Here is a 23,331-nt window from a genome sequence, read left to right as displayed (position 1 = left end):
AACGCAGCTAGAGGTCGCCCTAAAAAAATTTTATTCTACTGGGCTTATAGCCGCGTTTGAAAAACGCCGCTATAGGTTACCTATAGCCGCATTTTTGATAAACGCAGCTATAGCTAGAGGCTTTAGCCGCGTTTATCAAAAACGTGGCTAAAGCCTCCAGCTATAGCTGCATTTTTTCAAAAACGCGGCTATAAGCCCAGTAGAATAAAATTTTTTTAGGGCGACCTCTAGCTGCGTTTTTTAAAAACGCGGCTATAGCTGACCTTAAGCCGCGTTTTTAAACGCAGCTATAAGTTAGCTGTAGCCGCGTTTTTGAAAAACGCGGCTATAGCTCTAGCAGAATAATTTTTTAAAGAAAGTCCAGTCAAATAAAGATCTTTTAATGGTGACCTATAGCTGCGTTTTTGGAAAACGCGGCTACAACTTATCTTTAGCCGCGTTTTTAAACACAGCTTCAAGTGAGCTATAGCCGCGTTTTTGAAAAACGCAACTATAGCTCCAGCAGAATAATTTTTTTAAGGAAATTCGGTCAAATAAAGATTTTTTAATGGTGACCTATAGCCGCGTTTTTGAAAAACGCGGCTATAGACCTGTTGCTGCGGTGTTTAGGCCGTGTTTGCAAACGCAGCTAAGGAAACGCGGCTCTAATCCTATAGCCGCGTTTTTGGGGTCTATAGCCACGTTTTTGAAACGCGGCTATAGACCCCTTTTTTTTAGTGGTTGCATGTGTGTCAATGAATTAGCTCTCTATGCCCTGTGATCGTGTAGTGAATTGGATGTGGTTTGGGAGGGCCTTACTCTATGGAATTTTCACCATACAACCAGCTTCATTGACTTCAAGGAGCTGCTTTCATGGCTGATAAGAAACCAGAAACATTTGGAGCTTTTCTCGGTCATAGCATGGTCTATCTAGACACAACAAAATCAGGTACAATTACAACCCAGCTGTAGCCCTCACTTTATCACTCCGTTGGCAAAAGAATGACTGATGAGTTCAAGGCAGTTAACCCATTTCCTTCGTCTACTAAGAATGCTTCTTCCTCGACACGGAATTGGTGGCTACCTCCAGTGCAAGGAATGGTCAAGATAAATTGTGACAGTGCAATTTTTTCAAAGGAAAAAAAAACTGGGATTGGTGTAGTGATCCGAGACAGCAGGGGTTTGGTATTGGGTTCACTATCCAAACAAGTTCCTCAGGCTTATGCACCTTTGGAGATCGAGGCAATGATTGCTTCAGGAGCCTTATAATTTCTAGCAGACCTGGGTTTCCATCATGCAATCCTTGAAACAAACTCACAGGTGTTAGTGAAGGCTTTGCTCAATGATACCAAGTTCTTGTCCACAGTGGGCTTAGTTTGATGAAATCAGAATTAGTGCTACTTGTTTTAATGAATTACATTACTTTTATGTAAAGAGAGAAGGTAGTAAGATTGCTCATTTGTTAGCTTGACATGCTATTTGTGTTTTAGACTTTGTAGTGCGGATGGCGGATGTTCCACCACTTTTATTTCTAGTTGTACTAGCTAACATTGATGGTTTTTCTTAATAAAATATGTTAAGTTCTTCCTCAAAAAAAAAAAAAAAAAAAAAAAAAAAAAAAAAAAAAAAAAAACCCTATTTCTTAGTCAGTGCTATAATTTCAAAACTTAATATATTTCCAAATAAACAAACTTTCCAAATACATTTAACAATTATAAAATAAAAATCACAAAAAATATCTTTTAAATTTAAAAAAGGGGGAAATTATAGTAAACTCACCTGTGATTTGGCCTATTTTCACTTTGTCTACTAGTGGTTTAAAACTTAACACTTTGTTCATATGAACTTCAACCCATTTGCTCTCTGTTACCCACCTCACCCTCAGACATTAGAAAAACACCATTCTATTAAAAATCAGAACATAACATGGATCAAAATCACGAACCATTGAAACTTTTCCTCATAAGCCCTAGAAACAGGAAAAACCCCATTTTGCATATGATATTGAAATCGTGCTGCAAGTATAAACCTAGATGAGCAATGGGTTGTTCAAGAGACTAAAATCCTGGTAAAAAATCAGTCATTGTTTGGGTTTTTAATTTAGGTTTGTGGTTGTTTTATAGTTTTTGAGTAATCAGTCGATGGTCAATGTTACATGTAATGGAATGAGAATATTGGTTATGTTTGTTAATGTTTATGAAGAATATGACCACTTGTTGTTTGGATTTGTATTTGTTTATAAGCATTTTGTTTGTCGCGGTCATTGTGTCTCACAATGGACCCAAGTTTCTGTTGGGTTTGAATTTTAGTGTTTAAATGTGCTTATTAGTAAAATAGAAACAAACGAAAAGTAGAAAATGTGGTCCCTTTGATGTGTGTGTTGCATCCCAAAAGCAAAACAGAAACATACAAGTGTTTACTTTTTATGTGTCTGTTGTTTACAATTCTTTAATTGTGTATGTGTCAAATGGTAATTTTTATTGCAGATGGATGATGAGGAAGTGAGATTCGAAGTTCATTATGGGGGTACTATTCTGTGGAACCCAAGTTTAGAATACTTTGGCAGGAAAGTTGAAATAGTGTATAAGGATCCTGATAGGCTTAGTTATTTTGAAATAGAAGGTATATGCGAGGAATTAGGGATTGATGAACCATCTAGGGTTCATTATTTAGCTCCTGGGCGAAACTTGGAGCAAGACTTGAGGCTGATAGAAGATGATAAAGATGGGGTGTCCTTGTGTAAGCTTAATAAGGGAAGGCCAAGAGACACCATCATTTTGTATGTGGAGAGTGGTCATGCTCCACTTGCAGTTGAAGTTTTTGATGGGGTTGATGCAGGGGGTGGTGCAAGGGCTGCTATAAGAGGTGCAGAGGTTGGTGCAAAAGCTGGTGTAGGGGATGGTTTAGGAGTTGCTACAAGGATTGCTACTGTGGTTGATGCTAGTGGGGGATAGAGGAGGAGTTTGATTGGTTGAATGAAGGTCTGGAAGGAGAAGACTTTGCTAATAATATTTTTGGTGAGTCTTCTCTACCTCACAATGTCCCATCTGAGCCTAACACTGTTCCATCTCAATAAACCACTAATACAACTCAGCCAAACACTAATACACCTCAACCAAGCAATGTTCTACCTCTAAACATAGATTTAGATGAAGAGTGGGCTAAACTAGCTTTAAAGGATGATATTGCAAGTGTGGATGGTTTTGTTGATGAGCAGAGGCCTATCAACTCAAAATACAATGAGAGGACTACTATGACAAATGTTCAGTTGGTAAAAGGGATGAAGTTTCGAAACTCTAAGATTTTTAAGAAGGTTTTGGGGGAGTATGTGATTNATTGAAGATGATAAAGATGGGGTGTCCTTGTGTAAGCTTAATAAGGGAAGGCCAAGAGACACCATCATTTTGTATGTGGAGAGTGGTCATGCTCCACTTGCAGTTGAAGTTTTTGATGGGGTTGATGCAGGGGGTGGTGCAAGGGCTGCTATAAGAGGTGCAGAGGTTGGTGCAAAAGCTGGTGTAGGGGATGGTTTAGGAGTTGCTACAAGGATTGCTACTGTGGTTGATGCTAGTGGGGGATAGAGGAGGAGTTTGATTGGTTGAATGAAGGTCTGGAAGGAGAAGACTTTGCTAATAATATTTTTGGTGAGTCTTCTCTACCTCACAATGTCCCATCTGAGCCTAACACTGTTCCATCTCAATAAACCACTAATACAACTCAGCCAAACACTAATACACCTCAACCAAGCAATGTTCTACCTCTAAACATAGATTTAGATGAAGAGTGGGCTAAACTAGCTTTAAAGGATGATATTGCAAGTGTGGATGGTTTTGTTGATGAGCAGAGGCCTATCAACTCAAAATACAATGAGAGGACTACTATGACAAATGTTCAGTTGGTAAAAGGGATGAAGTTTCGAAACTCTAAGATTTTTAGGAAGGTTTTGGGGGAGTATGTGATTCAGCATCACATTGATATCAAGTGGAAGTTGAATGAGAAGAAGAAGATATCTATACATTGTAAGAACAATAGTAGATGGAGGTGTTATGCCTCAATGGTGACTGGAGAGTGCACATTTGAGATCAAGACACTTAATCTTGAGTGTACGTGCCCCCTAACATTTCAAAATGAGCAAGTTACATCAACCTATGTGGCAAACAGGTATTTGGAGGATTTTAATAAGAATCCTAACTGGGAGGTCTCAAGTGTTAAGCACCATGTGATGTAGCAGATTTCTGTTGATTTAAGTCTTAGTTAGGTGTATAAATCAAGGAATGCACCTAGGGGTTTGATTATTAGGAATGAAGAGGCTTAATATGGCCTACTTAAAGATTATGCAGAAATGATAAGAATGACAAATGTAGGAAGCAAGGTGATACTGCAAACATAGATGGAAAATGAGAATGCAAAACCCAAGTTTAAAAAGATGTACATTAGGTAATTAGACATGGCAAAACGGGTCAGAATTTTCTGACCCGACCCGTTTGACCCGCAACCTGATTGACCCATTTAAAAATGACCCGTTTTGATCCGCAACCCGATTGACCCTACCCGAACCCGACCCGACCCGCCTATTTTGCCATGTCTACCAACGTTGAGTAGATTGAGATTGAGGTGTAATTCTTATAAAATATTTACTTATTCTTCTTCACTTAATATGTTATGTACTCCATTATAGTTTGTCATTCTTTACTTGACACCTTCATTTTCTCTTCCTACTTTAAACAGATCGGAGAATATACCAAGATTAGCTTCTAAAAGCTGGAACAAAAGTTGCACCAAATTTGGGTATCAAGTGTTTAGCGGTAATTGGTAAGTGGTAAGGATATCACCAATGAAAATCTAATCATAGTTAAGAAACTCAAAAACAATTGACAAATTGCATCTATTTCCCAAAAAAAAACTTGTTTGAAAAATACAGGTTAACTCGACCCATCCTGCGACCCGACTCGACCCGCAACCCGATTGACCCGCAACTCGATTGACCCGTTTAAAAATGACCCATTTTGACCCGCGACCTGATTGACTCGACCCGACACGCCCATTTTGCCACGTCCCGTACAATGCTCAGAAAGTTGGGTTTCTAGACGGTTGTAAACCTTTTATTGGGCTAGATGGATGCCACTTAAAGGGTAGGTTTAGTAGGCAATTATTATTTGCCACTATCAAGGATGGAAATGACAATATATTCTCAGTGGCAATGGCTGTGGTTGAGCAAGAGAACAAGGACAGTTGGATCTGGTTCTTGGAGCAATTTGCAGATGACATTGGCAGGCTAAAGGATCTCAATCTGGTATTCATTAGGGACGAGTGGAAGGTATTATTATCTAGCTCATGTTTATGACTTGATTACTTACTTACTTGAATACTTACTTGCATAGTTACTTACTTGAATGCTTACATGCTTACTTGTTGTCATTGAATGCTTACTTGCTTACTTGCTTGCAATACTCAGAACCTTTTACCTGCATTGGAGACTCTATTCCCAATTGTAGAGCACAGGTCAACCATAAGGGCATGGAGTTAAAGAGTGTACTATGGAGGTGTGCTAGCACAACATCAGTTAGGGAATTTGAGATGGGGATGGAGTATCTTAAGAGTTTGGATGAAGAAGCTTGGAAGTACCTTGCAGATTTAGAGCCTACATAATGGACTAGATCTCACTTTTTTCCAAGGGCTTTGATAGATTGTCTCGTAAACAATATGAGTGAGGGTTTTAACTCTATGATTGTGAAGGCTAGAGACAAGCCAATATTATCAATGCTGGAGTGGATCAGATTTAGGCTTATGAGCAGGCTATATATAAAGAAGATTGGCATAGAAAAGTATGGTGGCAAGTTGTGTCCAAGCATACAGGACAAGTAGGAGAAGTTGAAATTAGAGTTAAGAACTTCTGTGCAATGTCATCTAGGAAGTTTGTGCATGAAGTTGACAATAAGAGGGAAAGACATGTGGTGGACTTGATAGGGAGGACACGCAGTTATAGAGTATGGGACTTGACAGGAATCCTTTGCAAGCATGGAGTTGCAACCATTTTTGTGAATCGTGAGAAACCAAAGGATTACACCCATCCATGTTACTACAAGGATGTTTTTATGGAGACATACAAGACACCCATACCTCCCATGCTTGGCCAGTATGAATGGATCTCAAGTGGCCAACCCAAGCTTGTTGCACCTACTATCTATAAGCCACTAGGCAGGCCACCCATAAAGAGGAAGAGAGATGTTGATGAGCCAAGGAACCTTTATAGGGTGTCTAAAGCAAACAAGCCAGTAAGGTGTGCAAGGTATCAAAAGGAAGGGCACAATACAAGGGGATCCAAGGCCAATGTCACCGGTGAGACATTATAGGAGAGAAGGAAGAGAGTGCAAAAAGAAAAATTTGTAAGTTTTTACAAATTTTTATTTTATTTTATGCAAAATACCAATAACTGACATTGTAAACCTGTTTATATTTGGTTGCAGCAAGGGGAAGACCTCTACATGCAGACAAGGATCCTAGGCCTTATCTTCATCACAAGCCCAATCTTCATCTTAGGCCCAATCTTCATCCCAGGCCCCATCCTCATCTCAACCCTTAGCATCATCTCAGCCCCCACCAACACATCAACCTTACACTATGGTCTCATCTAACCAAACAGTAAGGTTACAACCACTAGGTCAGACTCCATGGTCAAGTTAGTGGTACTCTTTAGACTTCAGGTACACAGTTAAAGGAGCTCCTTGGTTCTCTTTAAGCCAGCTAGCACCATACACCTCAGCAAAAACATGGGCCACTAGAGCACCATTATCACAGGTACTGTAGTTTTATGTTTAATGTTTTATTCATAAAATTGTAATACTAGTAGCTAATATGTGAATTCTTGTACTTTGTAGCCTACAAGACCACCTGCTACCAGAGGAGTTGCTTTGAGAGGAAGGGGTAATGCAGCTAGGACACAGAAATGTAAAACAAGAGGTGGAAAGGCCAGCTGTGGTGGGAGAGGCAGGGACAGTAAATGAAGTTTATGTCAAGACAATATTGTTGCTATGTATATGTAGTGTTAAGGCAATATAGTTCTGTGTTAGGGTTATATGTAATTTGTAAACAACGGTAGGGTAGACAATTGTTGATTATATATGCTATTAAAACATTGTTAGGATTTATTTGTATTTTTGTAAGTTTTGTAAATAAGAGTAGGTGCAACTGTTTTGTTTGTTGTTGTACCAAATACCCTATATTTACTGGTGGTTAATGAAAGACTATTCAATGCCATCTTAAATGTGTATACAATTTCCCAACTTAATGGCAAGTTCAAAATTATTATTTTGACTAGTTGTTGTCCTGTGGTTTATTATTGCAGTTGAACATATATAGGTTTATTTATGTGTGTATGTATTGAATATAGTAGTCACTTTTGGATACAACAAGTGTTTGTGTTGAATAGCAGGTTTATATGTGCATTTGTTGACTTTTCTTACAAGTTGACAGATGGTTGTCATGCACTTTCAACACAAACAATTTACACAATGCACTTTAAACTTTAAATAATTCACTTTCAACACAATTATCTTCACACAATGCACTTTATGCACAAACAACACAACTCACAACATCCAACAAAACAACAAGTCACAAGTTGCCAATTCACTTTAAAAAAAAAAAAAAAAAAAAACCAACAACATCTAACATAAATAACACTTTATCTTAAAAAAGCTTATACTATTAAGTGGCTTCAAGCCAACAGCATCTACCATCTTACATAGTTCTATTACAACCTGCCAGGTAGATTCAATCTCATCATTCCAACATTCTCACTTAAGCCAAAACATGAAAACAATATAACCAAAAAAAAAAAAACCATGAAAGAATTAGTGCAATTTTGCACTTTCTCTCTTGCTCTAAATCTCTCACTACTATCTACTTGGCTTTAATAGAGGAAGATCGAAACTTTCACTCCTTCTCAATGGCTTTTGCTGCCCTTTCTTGAACAATTTTTGCCGTTTGGGTAGCTTCTGCTGCTGTTTGGGTAGTTACTCTTTTCATTTACAAGTTGTAGCTCACTCCGCAGTAAATTCAGCTTTTGTTTCACCAAATAGGGAGCTTCATTCCCACACATACAAGTGGGATTATCAATTCATTAAAAGAAATGGCACTTGGGACCAGCCTGTTCATAAATTGAATTGAACACATCACATTCCAAACTCACTTGATTCAACTAGATTAAGTAAAAACTCTACTTACCTTATATCAGCTACAACGTAGAAACCTTTTCCCAAAATTATCCACTATCAGACTTGTTCTCAGCACATAAGTCTCATATGTACACATGTGCCCACTTGAACCTGAGTAATTTCCACTCAAAGAAGACATTGCTTATCAACTTCGTGTGAATCAAAGCTACTATCAAAAGTTGAAACCCCAACCCACATAAAGTAAAAATTTCATACCTGGTGATGATGTATCTTTGAATATTCAATGTCTCAAGACAACCCAAAGTTAGAACCTCACCCTCACATGAAAGTGTTATGCACCACGATCAGAAAAATCAAAACCCTAGCTCAATACCAGGGTTTTTTGTGTTTCCAAGGCTTGTGAGGAAAAGTTTCAATGGTTCATGATTTTGATCCATGTTATGTTCTGATTGTTAATAAAAGAGTGTTTTTCTAACGTTTGAGGGTGAGGTGGGTAACGGAGAATAAACATATTGAAGTTCAGGTGGGCAAAGTGTTAAGTTTTAAACCATGGGTAGGCAAAGTAAAAACAGGCCAAACCATAGGTGGGTTCACTGTAATTTTCCTTTTAAAAAATAACAATTTTTAAGGAAATGTAATTGTATGAGTAAGATATTTCCTAAAATAAATTTTAAGCTTTATTCTAATGTTATAACTTACAACTAGGGTTGTTCGCGGTGCGGTTTTGTGCCATTTTAGCACTGCACTTTGCGGTGCGGTTTAACTAAAATTATAACTGCACCACACCTTATTTCTGTGGTCACATGTGCGATGCAGTGTGGTGCAGAACGGTTTAAAGTTTAGCTAAATCCATAACCGCACCCCACCTTATTTTTGAAGTCATATGTGTGGTGCGGTGCGGTATATAAGATGCAGTTTGAACGACTTAAAGTTGGTGTATTTTTCAAATTTTGGGTTTTTCCTACCCAGCCCAAAACTAATTTTTCCCTTTGTTTTGGGCCAAGTTTTAAACTATTGAGCTAGTTGTTTTTTTTTTTTGGGCTGACTTTCCTAGTCAACACTTGCTAGGGTTATCAAACTTTTTTTTTTTAAACTAGGGTTATTAAACTATTAATAATATATTTAATATTAAAAATAAATAAATATATTAATATATAGAGAGGGTGTAGTATGGTACACTATTACTTGCAATGCAGTGTGGTGCAATTATGTCATTTTGTAGGTAGTTTTTGTGTGGTTTGGTGAACACCCCTAAGTGGGGGTATTGAAATTGAGGAACATAAGAGTGTAAAAAAAAAAAAAAAAAAAAAAGTGTTTTGAGAAATGCTATTTGGGACTCAAAAAATTGTTGATGATAAATTTCAACTATGTGAATTATCTTGAGAATTAAAATAAAAAATTATGTTTTGGCCTATGTATGAAAAAGTTTAGTCTTATGGTGAAAAATGGCACTCCTATTGTTAAGTGAGAACAATGGTGTCATATCAAGTTGGTATTCCTATTGTATGATAGAGATACAATGATACCACAATTTAATTTGATATTATCTTTCATGCCAATGTACTCAAGTAGATACATAAATCTATGCCAAGAATAAAATGAGAATGAATAGGTATTCCTATTATACAATTGTTGTATAATGATGGCAAAGATTTAACAGAAGTATTAAGTCCCTAATGAATGAGAAACTATGGAAATTTGAGTTCCTAAAAGTGGTTCTTAGTAGTTAGAGACTAATTGCAGGGGTTAGAATTAGACCTTCAACCCACTGCTAATGGATGATGGCCCAATTGATCCAAAACAAACTATTTGTTTGTTAAAGAGTGGATTTCTAAAGAAAGAATATTTAGTAAAATCAAATATGGGCCTCAATGGACTGGATTCATGCCAAGAAGACAAAATAGACACAGTTAAGTACAAAATAACACTTCTCGGTCAAGTATAAGGATGAAGTGTTCTTATATTTACTTAAGGTTTTTCTAAGTACAAGGTGTTCCTCTCTCTCTCTCTTTTCCCTCTTAGATTACATGCATCCCTTTCATGGAGTTCTTTCCCTTATATATTATTCCTTCCTTCGATCCCAGCCTTCAACTTGTTGATTATATAGATGATTTCTTAGACGCTTGTTCCATCAGAGCCCTCCTGAAGACTTTATGTGTAGCTATGAGACTGAATATCATTGTTCAGGCATCGTTTTCACATAAATGCGGCCAACTGGTTAGGTGCAAAACATTTAATGTGGTGGTAGCAGCCTTCTTCTTAGATATTTCTTTGTTTATTATTGACTCCTTTCTCTAAAGCTTATCATCAATAAGTACAGCCTCTTACACAATGTTCTTTAGGCGGCCGAGTATCAACCTTCCACAATGCTCCTTGAGGACGTTTGGCTTCTCAGGAAACACCACTCGTTCGTTGTTATCTATTTTTGTCCTCGACCCATCAACCCACTTGTCCTTCTTACTGCTTGACCATCCTTGAGCTCCTTGGCATCCTTGGGCAGGGCCCACGGCCCAACACTCTTATTCGGTTCTTTTATCCCCACACTACTAATCCTATGTAGATGCTAATAAAATCTATATCTCTTGCCATACATATATATGAGTTGAGAAATGGTGGAAAATAATTTAAGTTTGCAAACAATTATCTAACTAGTATTTTGGGCTAGTTGATAAGATCTAATGAGATAAATTTTGTGCTAATGTAACCACCAAGTGCAAGAGTGATATTAAAAATATATACATACTTTTATTGGCTTTATATGTTGCTTTGTGATTGTGGATAACTGATGTTGTGAAAGCCTGAAGAAAGCACACAATGCTCTCTGTAATGGACGAAAACTAAACTGTTAGCTTTTGGGTAGTAAATCTCGAATCCACGAGCGGTTCCTTGAATTCACAAGGTGATAAACTAGAATCCACCAGAGAAAGAATTCAACAAAAAACCTGTATTTTTATTAATAATAGTCTAAAAACTTGCCTTTGGAGGCTATAATGCGTTTAAATAGTAAAAACAAAATGTAGGGCAACTAGAAACCCTAAGGCAGCTACGAAAGCATATAAAACCCTAATTTGACTAAACAACATTAAAAACACCTAAAAAGAAGGAAATAAATAACATAAACCTAAAATAACAAAAATTACATAAAAATACTAAAATTAAATATTTACAAAATTTAGACATTAAACCGTGTCCTATATCAGTAACTTATTGTGAAATTGAAGATATAATGGTTCCTTGTTAAAACCACCAAAGTGAGCCCCAAAAAAAAAAAAAAAATGGTGGTACAAAAATTATAAAATTTAAACAATTGTTAATACCACCATAATCTAGATCTTTTGCCAAGTTGTGTATGAGATGAAAAAATCTATAGTTAAGTCAAAGTTCTAGATATTCATCGAGGGGGAAGGGATTACCTATAAGGATACTCTACCTAGGGACTACCAGACTGGAGATCCCAAGAAGTAGATCCATAGGGAAGAATGAATCATAGAGTAGTTTGTATAACATGCATTAAATATAATTTTGAGTACAAGTACTCTTGTCCCTCCATATGATGTAAGTGCATGTATTTCGTAACGTTATGTAGGATGAGTAACAGCCCAAGTTTTGAAGTATATGGGCATATACCCCGCAAGCAATTAAGTCCACAATTCTTGGACCGATAACCTGGTGACCCAGCACATAGATCGGTCTGGGTCATCAATTAGATCGGATGTGCGTACAAGACCCAGTCAAAACTAGTAAAATACAACAGGTTATAAGCAAATTGTGTGACATATCTTGGTTTTAATAACCTAGCTATGTTTGTGAATTGTGTAAAATTATATTAATAGGTCCATCCCATTGATTTCTTTACTGTCTAATGTGTGATAATATGGTAATTTAAATAAGAGAAAACCTAAAGAAATTTAAAAAAATATGCATCGTTCTCTCACTTCTCTGCCAATTCACACTACTCTACCCATCAGTTTTTACTATTTCTATTCCCCAAATTTGGGACTGTGCATCAATTTTTTGCTATGAATAGTTTCACATAGCTAGTTAGCACATAGGTATGAGTATATCAGTATATGTTGTATAGTTTATTGCTTTAAGTTTAAGGCTTTAACATTTTTTTTTCTCTTCTTTTGTTTATCTAGTTTGAGGTTTGCCTTTTTTTTTTAATATAAAAAATTTTAAGACATGTAATAAGATTTTATTTAGCAAAAACTTTGTTGCAATCTTATGACATTCGTTTATTTTGCTTTTGAATTTTATAGAATTTTTAATGCTATTGCTTGTGAAATATTGATTTTGAATTATAATGGTGAGTTTAATTTAGGCATATTCCTTTTCTTTTCTTTTTTTAAATTTACATATTCTTGCTATGATTTTTCAAAATTTTATATATATTTAATTTTTAAAATTTTTTATTTGACCTTGTGATTGGACCGTTGACCCACTAGTTGAACCAATGACCCAATAACCCGGGTTAAGGTTCAGGTTAGATTTAATAACTATGCATAAAATTCAATACAAACTTGCCAAAATGAAAAACAAATGTAATGTGTAAATTAAATCAACAATAACAAAAAGAACCAATAGGGGGCAAAAAAAAAGGTTGAAACAATATATATATATATATATAGTTTTAAAAAAAAAAAAAACCAAAAAATACTCACTTTTTCTGCCGGACTGGTGGGGTTGAAGAGTTCACGTTCAGCTTGTGTACTATGACAGATGGATCGATCCCGGGCATGTCTTCATGGTTCCATGCGAAAACGTCTTGGTTCCTCCTGAGGAATGTTATGAGGGCCTGGCGTACAGGCTGGCAGGCCAATGTTCCTATTCTGGTCGTCTGTTCTGGTTTGGATTCGTTGAGCGTTATCTCCTTCAGCTCTTCGATTGGTTCTGCGACCGTCCGCTGCTCTTCTATGCACATTGTCTGATGATGATCTTCCATTTCCAGCATGGTAATGTAGCATTCTCGGGCGGTTGCCTGATTTCCTCGTAATTCCCCAATCCCATAGTCCGTTGGGAACTTGATCATTAGGTGGTATATTGATGTTGCTGCTTTCCATGAGTTAAGTGTGGGTCGTCCGAGAATACCATTGTAAGCGGAGGAGCAATCCACCACGAGGAACATTACATTCCTAGTGAGTTCTTGCGGGTAATCGCCCACCGTTACAGGGAGTGTGATAGAGCCTATTGGGAATACCCTGGTCCTTCCAAAGCCGACGAGTGGGGCACTCGCCGGCGTTAATCGTGCTCTGTCTATCCCCATTTGCTGGAATGCTGGATAGTATAGAATGTCTGCTGAGCTGCCGTTGTCGATTAGTACTCGGTGGACGTTGTAGTCCCCCACACGTATGCTGACAACCAGCGCATCGTCATGCGGGTGATGGAGTCTCCTTGCGTCTTCTTCGGTGAACCCAATGATAGGGCTCTCCACCCGTGTGGCATTAGGCCTCGAGCCTGTTAGATGTACGTTCAGGACCGATCTAAGGTACGTTTTTTGAGCTTTCTTGGAAGAACCAGTAGACGCGGTCCCTCCCACTATCATCCTTATGTCTGCGATGGGGGTCTAGGACGCTCGTTATCCCGTCGGGGGCCGGCTCCTGGCGATTATGATTCGCTTTCTCTCTGTTGACGAACTTTTGCAACTTTCCTTGCCTAATGAGGGCTTCAATCTGCTGCTTTAGGTCGTAGCAATCGGCTGTATCGTGGCCATGATCTCGGTGGAAACGACAATATTTGTCTCGCGGCCGTTTGCTTGGGTCGCTCTTTAGTTTTTCCAGGAATGTTAGTGTCTCCTCGTCTTTGATTTGCATCAAAACTTGGTCAATCGGGTTGTTCAGGGGGGTGAAACTTGTGAACCTCCGCTCGGGGGCTTAGGGCGCCTTTCATCCCTTCTGTCTCCTGTCCTTGGTCTTTTTTGCCCTTGATCCTGACGCCCGTCCACCTGGCGTTCCCTTTTCCTAGGCCTTTCCTCCCGTGCAAGTAGTGCGTCTTCCGCGTTCATGTACTTGGTGGCCCTGTAGAGTACTTCTGACATGGTTTTGGGGTCGTTTTTGTATAGTGAGAACAAAAACTTGCCCTTCTGCAATCCGTTCGTGAAAGCTGCCACCAGTATCTTGTCGTCGGCTTCGTCAATTGAGAGTGCTTCCTTATTGATGCGGGTTATGTAGGATCTTAGCGTCTCGTCTTCTCTCTGCCTGATGCTCATTAAGCACGCTGTGGACTTCTTGTACCTGTGTCCCCTTATGAAGTGCGAGGTGAACTGAGCGCTTAATTCTTTGAAAGTGCTGATGGAGTTCAGTGTCAGCCGACTGAACCAAATCCTCGCGGGACCCTTCAGTGTGGTTGGAAAGGCCCTACACATGATTTTGTCCGGTACCCCTTGTAGATGCATCAAGGTCTTGAATGTCTCCAGGTGGTCTAGGGGATCCTTGACCCCATCATAGCTCTCTATTTGTGGCATCCGGAACTTGTGTGGTAGGGAAAAGGAATTGACGGGTCCGGTGAATGGAGAGTCAGTCCGGTTCACTAGGTTGTCCAGATCGCTGGACACTCATCCCTTTAGGGCGTTCATCATGACTTCCATCTGTTCTTTCATCGCCTGCATCTCTGCGAACATAGGCGGGGTCGTCGCATCCGTGAGGGATGGGAGGCTCATGTTTTGTCGTTCTGGCCTGCTTGGGGCGTTACTCCCTTCAGGCCCTTCTCGTTCTCTTTGCATGGCGCTGGTACCTTCTTGATCCTCCCTCTGGTTGTGGGGTGCTATGTTTCTTTGACGCAGCTGTTCTTCTAGATCATGATTTTGTTTGGTGAGACGCTCCACGGCCGCAGTGAGGGTCCGAACCTGTCTTTCGAGTGCGGTGTGGGTAGTCCCTCTCCTTGGATGTCGTTGGTTGTTGCCATCGAGCGAGTGAGCACCATGCAACTCTTCTGTCTCAGGGATGAAGCAACGTCTGACTGCTTTCTTCTTACGAATTCCCCACAGTCGGCACCAACTGATGAATTTGAGAAGTTCACCAATGAGTAGCACAATGCCCTTTTCGCTTATATGTTAACCTGCACAAAGCAAAGGAGAAAACCTATCAAAGGGCACCGGTGTGGTGCCGGCCAAATACCCTCCGAAGGTCAAGTCAGAAAGTATTCTCACAACTCTAGAGTGCTAGAGAGGGTAAAATAATGCGTACCTTGGTTTGTGAGGGTATTGGGGCTTTTATAGTAGTAGAGGGTTGACATCTCTTTCTTGGTGCGGAAGTCTTTTCCTTATAGGACTCTTCTTGTAGAATCCTAAACGTGATGGACAGATCTCCTCATTATAGGGAAGATCTTTACCAAATATATAAGATTTCCGGAGTCCAACTAGCGCAAGGACTCTGTTTAGGGCCTTATAAGAGTGGGCCCAAATATCCCCACTAAGGGGTCCAACAAGCCCATGGCTAACCAGCCCACCTTCCTTCGCTCCGTCCGTATCCGGTCCGTCCACACGAGATCCGTCCACCGGAGGCCCGTGCAAATGACGGGCTCGCCCATCCTGACGTCCGCGGACAATATTCGGCCCGTTCAATCACAAAAGGCATCCTAGCGTGTATTTTCTCCCTTTCATATGTAAAAGAAACCCACTATATGTAAGATTTGAGGAGGCCAAAATTGTAACATTCAATGGATTTTATGATAGATTAAATTTTTAGTCTTCTCTTTCTCTCTCTCAAAATCGTGGGGGCAGGTAAGCAAAGTTCAAGGAAATTTCAAATTTTATTAGTATCATAGTAGGAAATTTTGAAAAGTCAGCCATGACCCCATCTTAGCCCCGCCCCTGCCTATCAAGAGTCATCATGTAATGGCGATACACCCATTTGGGAATTGAGATGACAAGTCAACAACCAATAACATTTCCGTATAATTCTTCAAAAAAAAAAAAAAAAAAAATTCCGTATAAAGGATTTCCAATCTACAATTAATCTCATCTCATGTACCACCATGTTAATCAATATTGTCTCTAAGGCCGACTAAATAATCATACAAAAAAGAATATAAGAAATCTCAGACATCATCAGTTTGCACAGTCAATTTCCTGTATGCCCAGATCATTCATTGGTACAAACCCATGCACAGATTGGAGCATTTCACGATCACCCATCTCTTTCTTCACCTGTAAGTTGTCATCCAACCAATGAAACCCACTAAATTACAGATTTACAATTACTTAGATAAAATGCTACCATATATGTGCCCTACCAGAGTGAGAGAAGAACAATCAAATAATGATAAACTGGTTTGTTTTATCTTGTTTTCTTTATTAATAACTTATTCATCCCCCCCCCCCCCCCCCCACCCCGCCCCCAAAAAAAAAAAAAAAAAAAAAAACGTAGTGGAAAATAGTAACTATACTATAGGGCAATAAATTCGCTGCCATAAGACCAATTATATTTAAAAAAAAACTCACCTGTATTGAGACGAGACCCAGAGCCAACAACGTGACCACTGACCAGGGACTAATTCTAATCCCAAAAACGAGCTTGAGAGACCTCCGATATATCTTCGCGGGTAGTAATCTAATATTCTAATGTTAAAGAATTAATACACTTCAATGAAAAACGTTTTTTTTTTTTTTTTGCCACTTTTTTTCTCTTAACTTGTGTTGGTAGGGGAAGGAATTGACGGGGCCAGTGAATGGAGAGTCGGTCCGGTTCACTAGGTCGTCCAGATCCCTGGACACTCGCCCTTTAGGGCGTTCATCATGACTTCCATCTGTTCTTTCATCGCCTGCATCTCTGCGAACATAGGCGGAGTCGTCGCATCCGTGAGGGATGGAGGCTCATGTTCTGTCGTTCTGGCCTGCTTGGGGCGTTACCCTTCAGGCCCTTCTCGTTCTCTTTGCATGGCGCTAGTGCCTTCCTGATCCTCCCTCTGGTTGTGGGTGTTGTGTTTCTTTGACGCAGCTATTCTTCTAGGTCATGATTTTGTTTGGTGAGACGCCACGGCCGCAGTGAGGGTCCGAACCTGTCTTTCGAGTGCGGTCGTGGGTAGTCCCTCTCCTTGGATGTCGTTGGTTGTTGCCATCGAGCGAGTGAGCACCATGCAACTCTTCTGTCTCAGGGATGAAGCAACGTCTGACCGCTTTCTTCTTACGTGATCCCCACAGACGGCGCCAACTGATGAAGCTGAGAAGTTCACCAATAAGTCGCGCAATGCTCTTTTCGCTTGTATGTTAACCTGCACGAAACAAAGGAGAAAACCTATCAAAGGGCACCGGTGTGGTGCCGGCCAAATACCCTCCGAAGGTCAAGTCAGAAAGTATTCTCACAACTCTAGAGTGCTAGAGAGGGTAAAATCATGCGTACCTTGGTTTGTGAGGGTATTGGGGCTTTTATAGTAGTAGAAGGTTGACATCTCTTTCTTGGTGCGGAAGTCTTTTCCTTATAGGACTCTCCTTGTAAAATCCTAAACGTGATGGACAGATCTCCTCCTTATAGGGAAGATTTTTACCAAATATATAAGATTTCCGGAGTCCTACTAGCGCAAGGACTCTGTTTAGGCCCTTATGAGAGTGGGCCAAAATATCCCCCATGAGGGGTCCAACAGGCCCATGGACAACCAGCCCACCTTCCTTCACTCCGTCCGTATCCGGTCCGTTCACATGAGATCCGTCCATTGGAGGCCCGTGCAAAGGACTGGCTCGCTCATCCTGACGTCTGCGGACCATATACGGCCCGTCCAATCACATAAGGCATTCCAGCGTGTATTTTCTCCCTTTCATACCGGAAAATTCTTACCTAATTTAAGAGCCATAATCTCGAGTCTTTTGGCTTAATATTATAAAAATTAGAGTTTATTGGATTTATGTATATTGTACAAAGTTTTTTAGCTAAATGAGGAGAGATGTAAATTTTGGTATTGGTGTTGCCAAAATACAAGTAAAAGGAGAGAGAGAAACTGACAAATCTAACATAATTTTGGTATTTCGGTATTAATATTGCCGAAATTCGAGAAAAAGGTGGAGAGAGAAACCGACATCAATTTCATCAATTGGATTGCAGAAATTCAATTGTCATTTTGCTTCTTTTTTTTCGTTAGTTTTCCGTTTGGTTAGTTTCTTCATAGTTTATTTTTGTTTAAAAATTAAAGATAAGAGCAACTCAGGGGGATTGAACCCTTGAGCAAGGGGTATTCCACATAAGAAGCAGCCAGTAGACTAACGTATATCATGTTTAGTCTATAAGGAAACTAAATTAACTTATTCTAAAACTGATAGATATTTCAAGTTTTCCAAAAAAAAAAACACACACACACACACACTTTTTTTTTTATATATACTTTACAAAAATTGATAGTAATGATAACAAGAATGGTAAATTGAAATTATAATTCATCCACGATGATGTTAAAATTTATTAATATTAACTAAATAAAAAAAACAATTGAAACTATTTTTTTTTTTTTCTGAAGATTAATGATTTACATTCATCATAATTCGGAGTTTCTATATTTTCCAATCACAAAAATAACTAGAGTGTGATGAGAATTATGCGAAAAAAATTATTTCACCCATAAATGCCTAAAAAATTATTTCACCCATAAATGCCTAAATCTCATCACACCCTGTGATGAGAATTTTTTCGCATAATTCTCATCACACTCTAGTTATTTTTGTGATTGGAAAATGTAGAAACTCCGAATTATGATGAATATAAGTCATTAATCTTCAAAAAAAAAAAATAGTTTCAATTGTTTTTTTTATTTAGTTAATATTAATTAATTTTGACATCATTGTGGATGAACTATAATTTCAATTTACCATTCTTGTTATCATAACTATCAATTTTTGGAAAATATATAAAAAAAAAATGTGTATTTTTTTTTTTTTTTTGAAAACTTGAAATATCTATCAGTTTTAGAATAAGTTAATTTAGTTTCCTTATAGACTAAACATGATATACGTTAGTCTACTGGCTGCTTCTTATGTGGAATACCCCTTGCTCAAGGGTTCAATCCCCTCGGGTTGCTATTATCTTTAATTTTTAAACAAAAATAAGCTATGAAGCAACTAACCAAACGGAAAACTAACGAAAAAAAAGAATTTAACAGAAGCAAAATGACAATTGAATTTCGGCAATCCAATTGACGAAATTGATGTCAGTTTCTCTCTCCACCTTTTTCTTGAATTTCGGCAATATCAATACCGAAATACCAAAATTATGTCAGAATTGTCAATTTCTCTCTAATTTTTACAATATTGAGCCAAAAGACTCCATAATCTCACTCTGCTTTACAAGATTTGCCCCCACATTTTTTCCATAACTATCTCATGCAACATATTATAATTGATTAACTGTCACTTCTACGTATGGACACTCATTTTTTTTCCATTAATGGTCTACCACATTATAATTGTGACACAAAATATTGATATTCCAAATTTTATCACTAACTACTTAATTGCTAAGAGCAATTGCATCAGTAAATGCAAAATAGAAAAAACTGGCAAGTTTTACACAATTTTGCTAAAAAACTATCTATATCAAACTTTGTATATCATTGTACATATTTATTTTTGCTATAGTAACCGTGTATATTTACACAATTATTATAGCTTTGTATTTTATTTTTTTTAATATTTTTCTCTCTTCACCTCTCTCGTCAGATTCTCTCTCTTCCCTAACTCTATTCCTTTGTCAGACTCATCCTAAATCTAAAACCCAAACTCATCAATTTACCTATATACAAACCCATAAAGAATCATCAAAACCCATATTGCAAAGAAGAAGAAGAAGCAAAGAAGAAGCATAAAAAGAAAAAAGAAGAAGAAAAAGATGAAGTGATGAAGAAGAAGGGAAGAAGAAGGAGACAAAGAAGAAGAAGAAATAGCAAAGAAAAGGAGAAGCAAAAGAAGTGAGGAAGAAGAAGAAGAAGAAGAAACAAAGAAGTTTTCAGATCTGAGAAAGGAAAGAGAAACACTAAATGAAAATAATAATAATAATAAATTATTTGAATGAAGTAGTGTGTATAGTAGATAATTTGATGTGAGAGTTTTGTAAAAGTGGTTGTGTAAAATAAATAAATAAAAAGTAGGTTCTTTTTGTAAAATAGATTGGAATTTTTAGAAGAGTTGATGTGAATACTCTAACAATTCTAAGGCTTTGTTTTCTAAAATCTATAATTTGTTTGTATTCACTTCAATTTGGCACTAAAAGCATACCCTAAGCCTTGTGCTATCAATTTATTCATAAGAAAAATGTAGGAAATACAATTTTTTGTGTCATAATTCTAATGTGTTAGTAGGAAAAAAAAAATTGTGATTTTATGTAAAAGTGACAAGCAATCAGTCACTGTTTGTCGTATAGGATAGTTATGAAAAAAAAAAAAGTTGGGTAAAATTTGTGATATTAGAATAACTATTTATTCATGACTCTAATGATATGCAGTCCTTAAAGAAACTTTTGAATCCTGTAAGGACCCAATTTGAATCCCAAGCCCAAGAGTCAAAAGGATCTTGGCCTAACGAGCCCAATACAATGAATTTGTAGAAAGTGTGTCAGAAAACTAGGCTCTAATGAATTAGACAACAATTATGGTGGGTTTAGATAACTTGAAAATAAAGATAATCAGGGTTTATCCAAAGAAAATCGTCCTCGGCACAATCCGAGAAGATGCATTCTTATATATATCTCTTTTGAATTTGGTTACAACTCTAGTTCCTATTGTTAAAATGTTTTTCCTTTCTTTTTCTCCGATCCTCTTCCCTCAGGGTCTCTTATCTATTTTATACTATCTTCTTTCTTTCATCTCCACCCTCTACGTGTAGATTAGGTCGCTGGTATTAATCATTGTCCCATCAACACCTTCCTGAAGTCTTTTGGAGTGGTTGTAAAGCTAAAAATTACTGTTCATATATCACTTCCACATTAATGCGGCTAGAGAGTTAGTTGTAAAGTATTTAATGCAGTGGTGACAGCTTTCTCTTAGATATTTCATAGCTTCCCTTTGTCCTGTGCTTTCATGATGTATATTCTTATCAATAGGATATTCCAGAACGTTACTCTAGATGGCAGACCACATCTTCTAACATCTACTTTGCTTAGCCAATGAGGCATTCCTCCTCAACCCACTTTCTGTTGACACCCCATTTTGCAACCCGTATTTAACCTCATATGAAGGGTAAAAGGGTAATTTTGCCTTGAAAATATGCATTTTAATTCTGGCTATTAGATCTTTAATCTCATTTCATTAAAATGATCTTGATGTTGTAACGATCAAATCAACTGGTTATAAGCCCTAATCGGACCACCAGATTGAAAGTTATCATCAAATCAAGTTTTAATTGCTGATATGTACTATCACAAATTTAGTTTGACTATGTGTGATTATGAACAATTGATTTCAATAAGTTATAAGGGTAATTAATTTGAAATCAATGACGTGTCATAATTTGATTGATTAAGACTACATTTTATGGTGAGGTTGCATACACCTAATTAATTAGATAGTTAAATATTAATTTTTCAATGAGTAATTTATGCAATTATCTTTTAATTAGAGTAAATTTGGATCCAATTAATTTTGAAATGGGAGTGATTGGAGCCATTTAATGTTAATTGGGAGCTAATTTGGGACCTATTAATGTTAATTGTGCTGAAACTATTTTCTAACAAATGACCTCTGCTCACCATTTCATTGATATCTCTTAGAATATTTTGAATCTATGAATGAGGTTAATTTTCCCAAAAACTAGACATCCAGTGCTTCAATTTGAGCATAAGAACGAGACAATTTCGATTAGAATTGAGTCAGATATGATTTTTCGAAGTTAATTCTATAGGCTGTTACAGTAGTTACAGAAAAACCGAATTTTGACTTGCTCCTCACTCCCACCAATCTTTCCATTTAATGCACTAAATTTTTTTCAATACTAAAGCGAGGTCTAGGTTCATGATTCTTTGTCAACTCTCATTAAATGACCTTCATTCATATTCCCTCTACCACTACTATATAAACCTCCCCTCTTTTTCATTTCAAAGCACACAAAAAACCCCTTCTCTTCTCCTCTCTTGAGTTCTAGTGAAGTAGAATAGTCTTGTCATATCTTGATCTTTCTGAGACTCAAGGTATTGAGTGAGACTCACTCTCCCACTCCTAGTTCTTCTTTTTTTCTTCCATCCTTAGGACCTCCACCATGAGTCTCTTCCTTCACCATATGGATCTTGCATGAAGGTAGAATTTCTTTCCCTAACTAGTTTTTATGTTGCTATGATAAGAATTTAAGATTAAAGCATGATAGTAATTATTTAAATCCCTTTGAATATGTTTGAATGTTCTTAATTGTTCTTATATGTTCTTCCCATCTTCTTAGTTGTTCATCACATGTTCATGCATATCACTAGTTTTAATCTTAAATCCACATCAAAAATATGAAAAACATATTTGTTTAATAATTCTTTCAAATTTTTGAATCTAGGTTATCATCTTCCACACACATTCACTAGAATTTTATTTTTCAATCCAAATGCAATATTTAATAAGTTGAATTAGGGTTTATCACATGCACACACATTAAATTCAACATGTAAATTGATTGACATATTGGATGATATGATATGAATGTTAGCCATCAGAGCCTAGAAGATCGGTTTCACTATGCAAGGTGGGTGCCTAACACCTTCCCACCTTGTAACGTAGCCTCCGAGCTTAGATCAAGTGTTAGTAGAACAAATGTTTATCCATGTAATTTTTTATTTTTAGATTGTAACTAGGAAATGAAGTTATGTACTTTATCTTAGATTGTATCTAGGACTAAAGCCATGTAATTTCCTATGATCAATGTAAATTCAATTGAAAATTAATAAAATGAGGAATTTTTCAATTTTGGTTTTCTTATTTATCCTAATAATTAAATAAGTGGCGATTCCATTGTAAAACCCTTAATCTAAAGGGGAAAAAATAACTAGCTAAATCTCCATTTTGAGAGGCAATACATAACTCCACCCATTCACGTGGGTTTGGCCCAACACCTATAAAAAGGGGCTAGGGGCGCGGTCTCTCACACTTTCCCCAACCTTCTCAATCATAGCTTGCTCGTGGAGTTCTAATTCTTAAATCTTCACTATCGTTTATTTGTCATCGGACTATTAAGCGTCCTCAGACAAGGCCCACGGTCCAATATATACTCTTCGACCCTTTATCCCTA

The 23,331-nt window shown here is 37.6% G+C and overlaps 1 protein-coding gene across 1 annotated transcript; it reads right to left on the bottom strand.

Moving 5' to 3' along the window:
* Positions 1 to 13,989: 13,989 nt before the first annotated feature.
* LOC136067023 (uncharacterized) lies at positions 13,990 to 14,616 on the bottom strand. The gene has a single exon (XM_065772239.1). It carries the CDS (start codon positions 14,614 to 14,616, stop codon positions 13,990 to 13,992), a length of 627 nt encoding a protein of 208 aa, XP_065628311.1.
* Between the last annotated feature and the right edge of the window lie 8,715 nt (positions 14,617 to 23,331).

The sequence above is a fragment of the Quercus suber genome, unplaced genomic scaffold (assembly GCF_002906115.3).
Source record: "Quercus suber isolate HL8 unplaced genomic scaffold, Cork oak 2.0 scaffold_55, whole genome shotgun sequence".
Taxonomy (NCBI): domain Eukaryota; kingdom Viridiplantae; phylum Streptophyta; class Magnoliopsida; order Fagales; family Fagaceae; genus Quercus; species Quercus suber.
The sequence above is the reverse complement of the archived record's forward strand: the minus strand, read 5'-3'. Positions and strand labels throughout refer to the sequence as shown.

Excerpts from the sequence above, each read along its gene's own strand:
- LOC136067023 (XM_065772239.1), bottom strand. The coding sequence starts at position 14,616 with ATGCCACAAATAGAGAGCTATGATGGGGTCAAGGATCCCCTAGACCAC.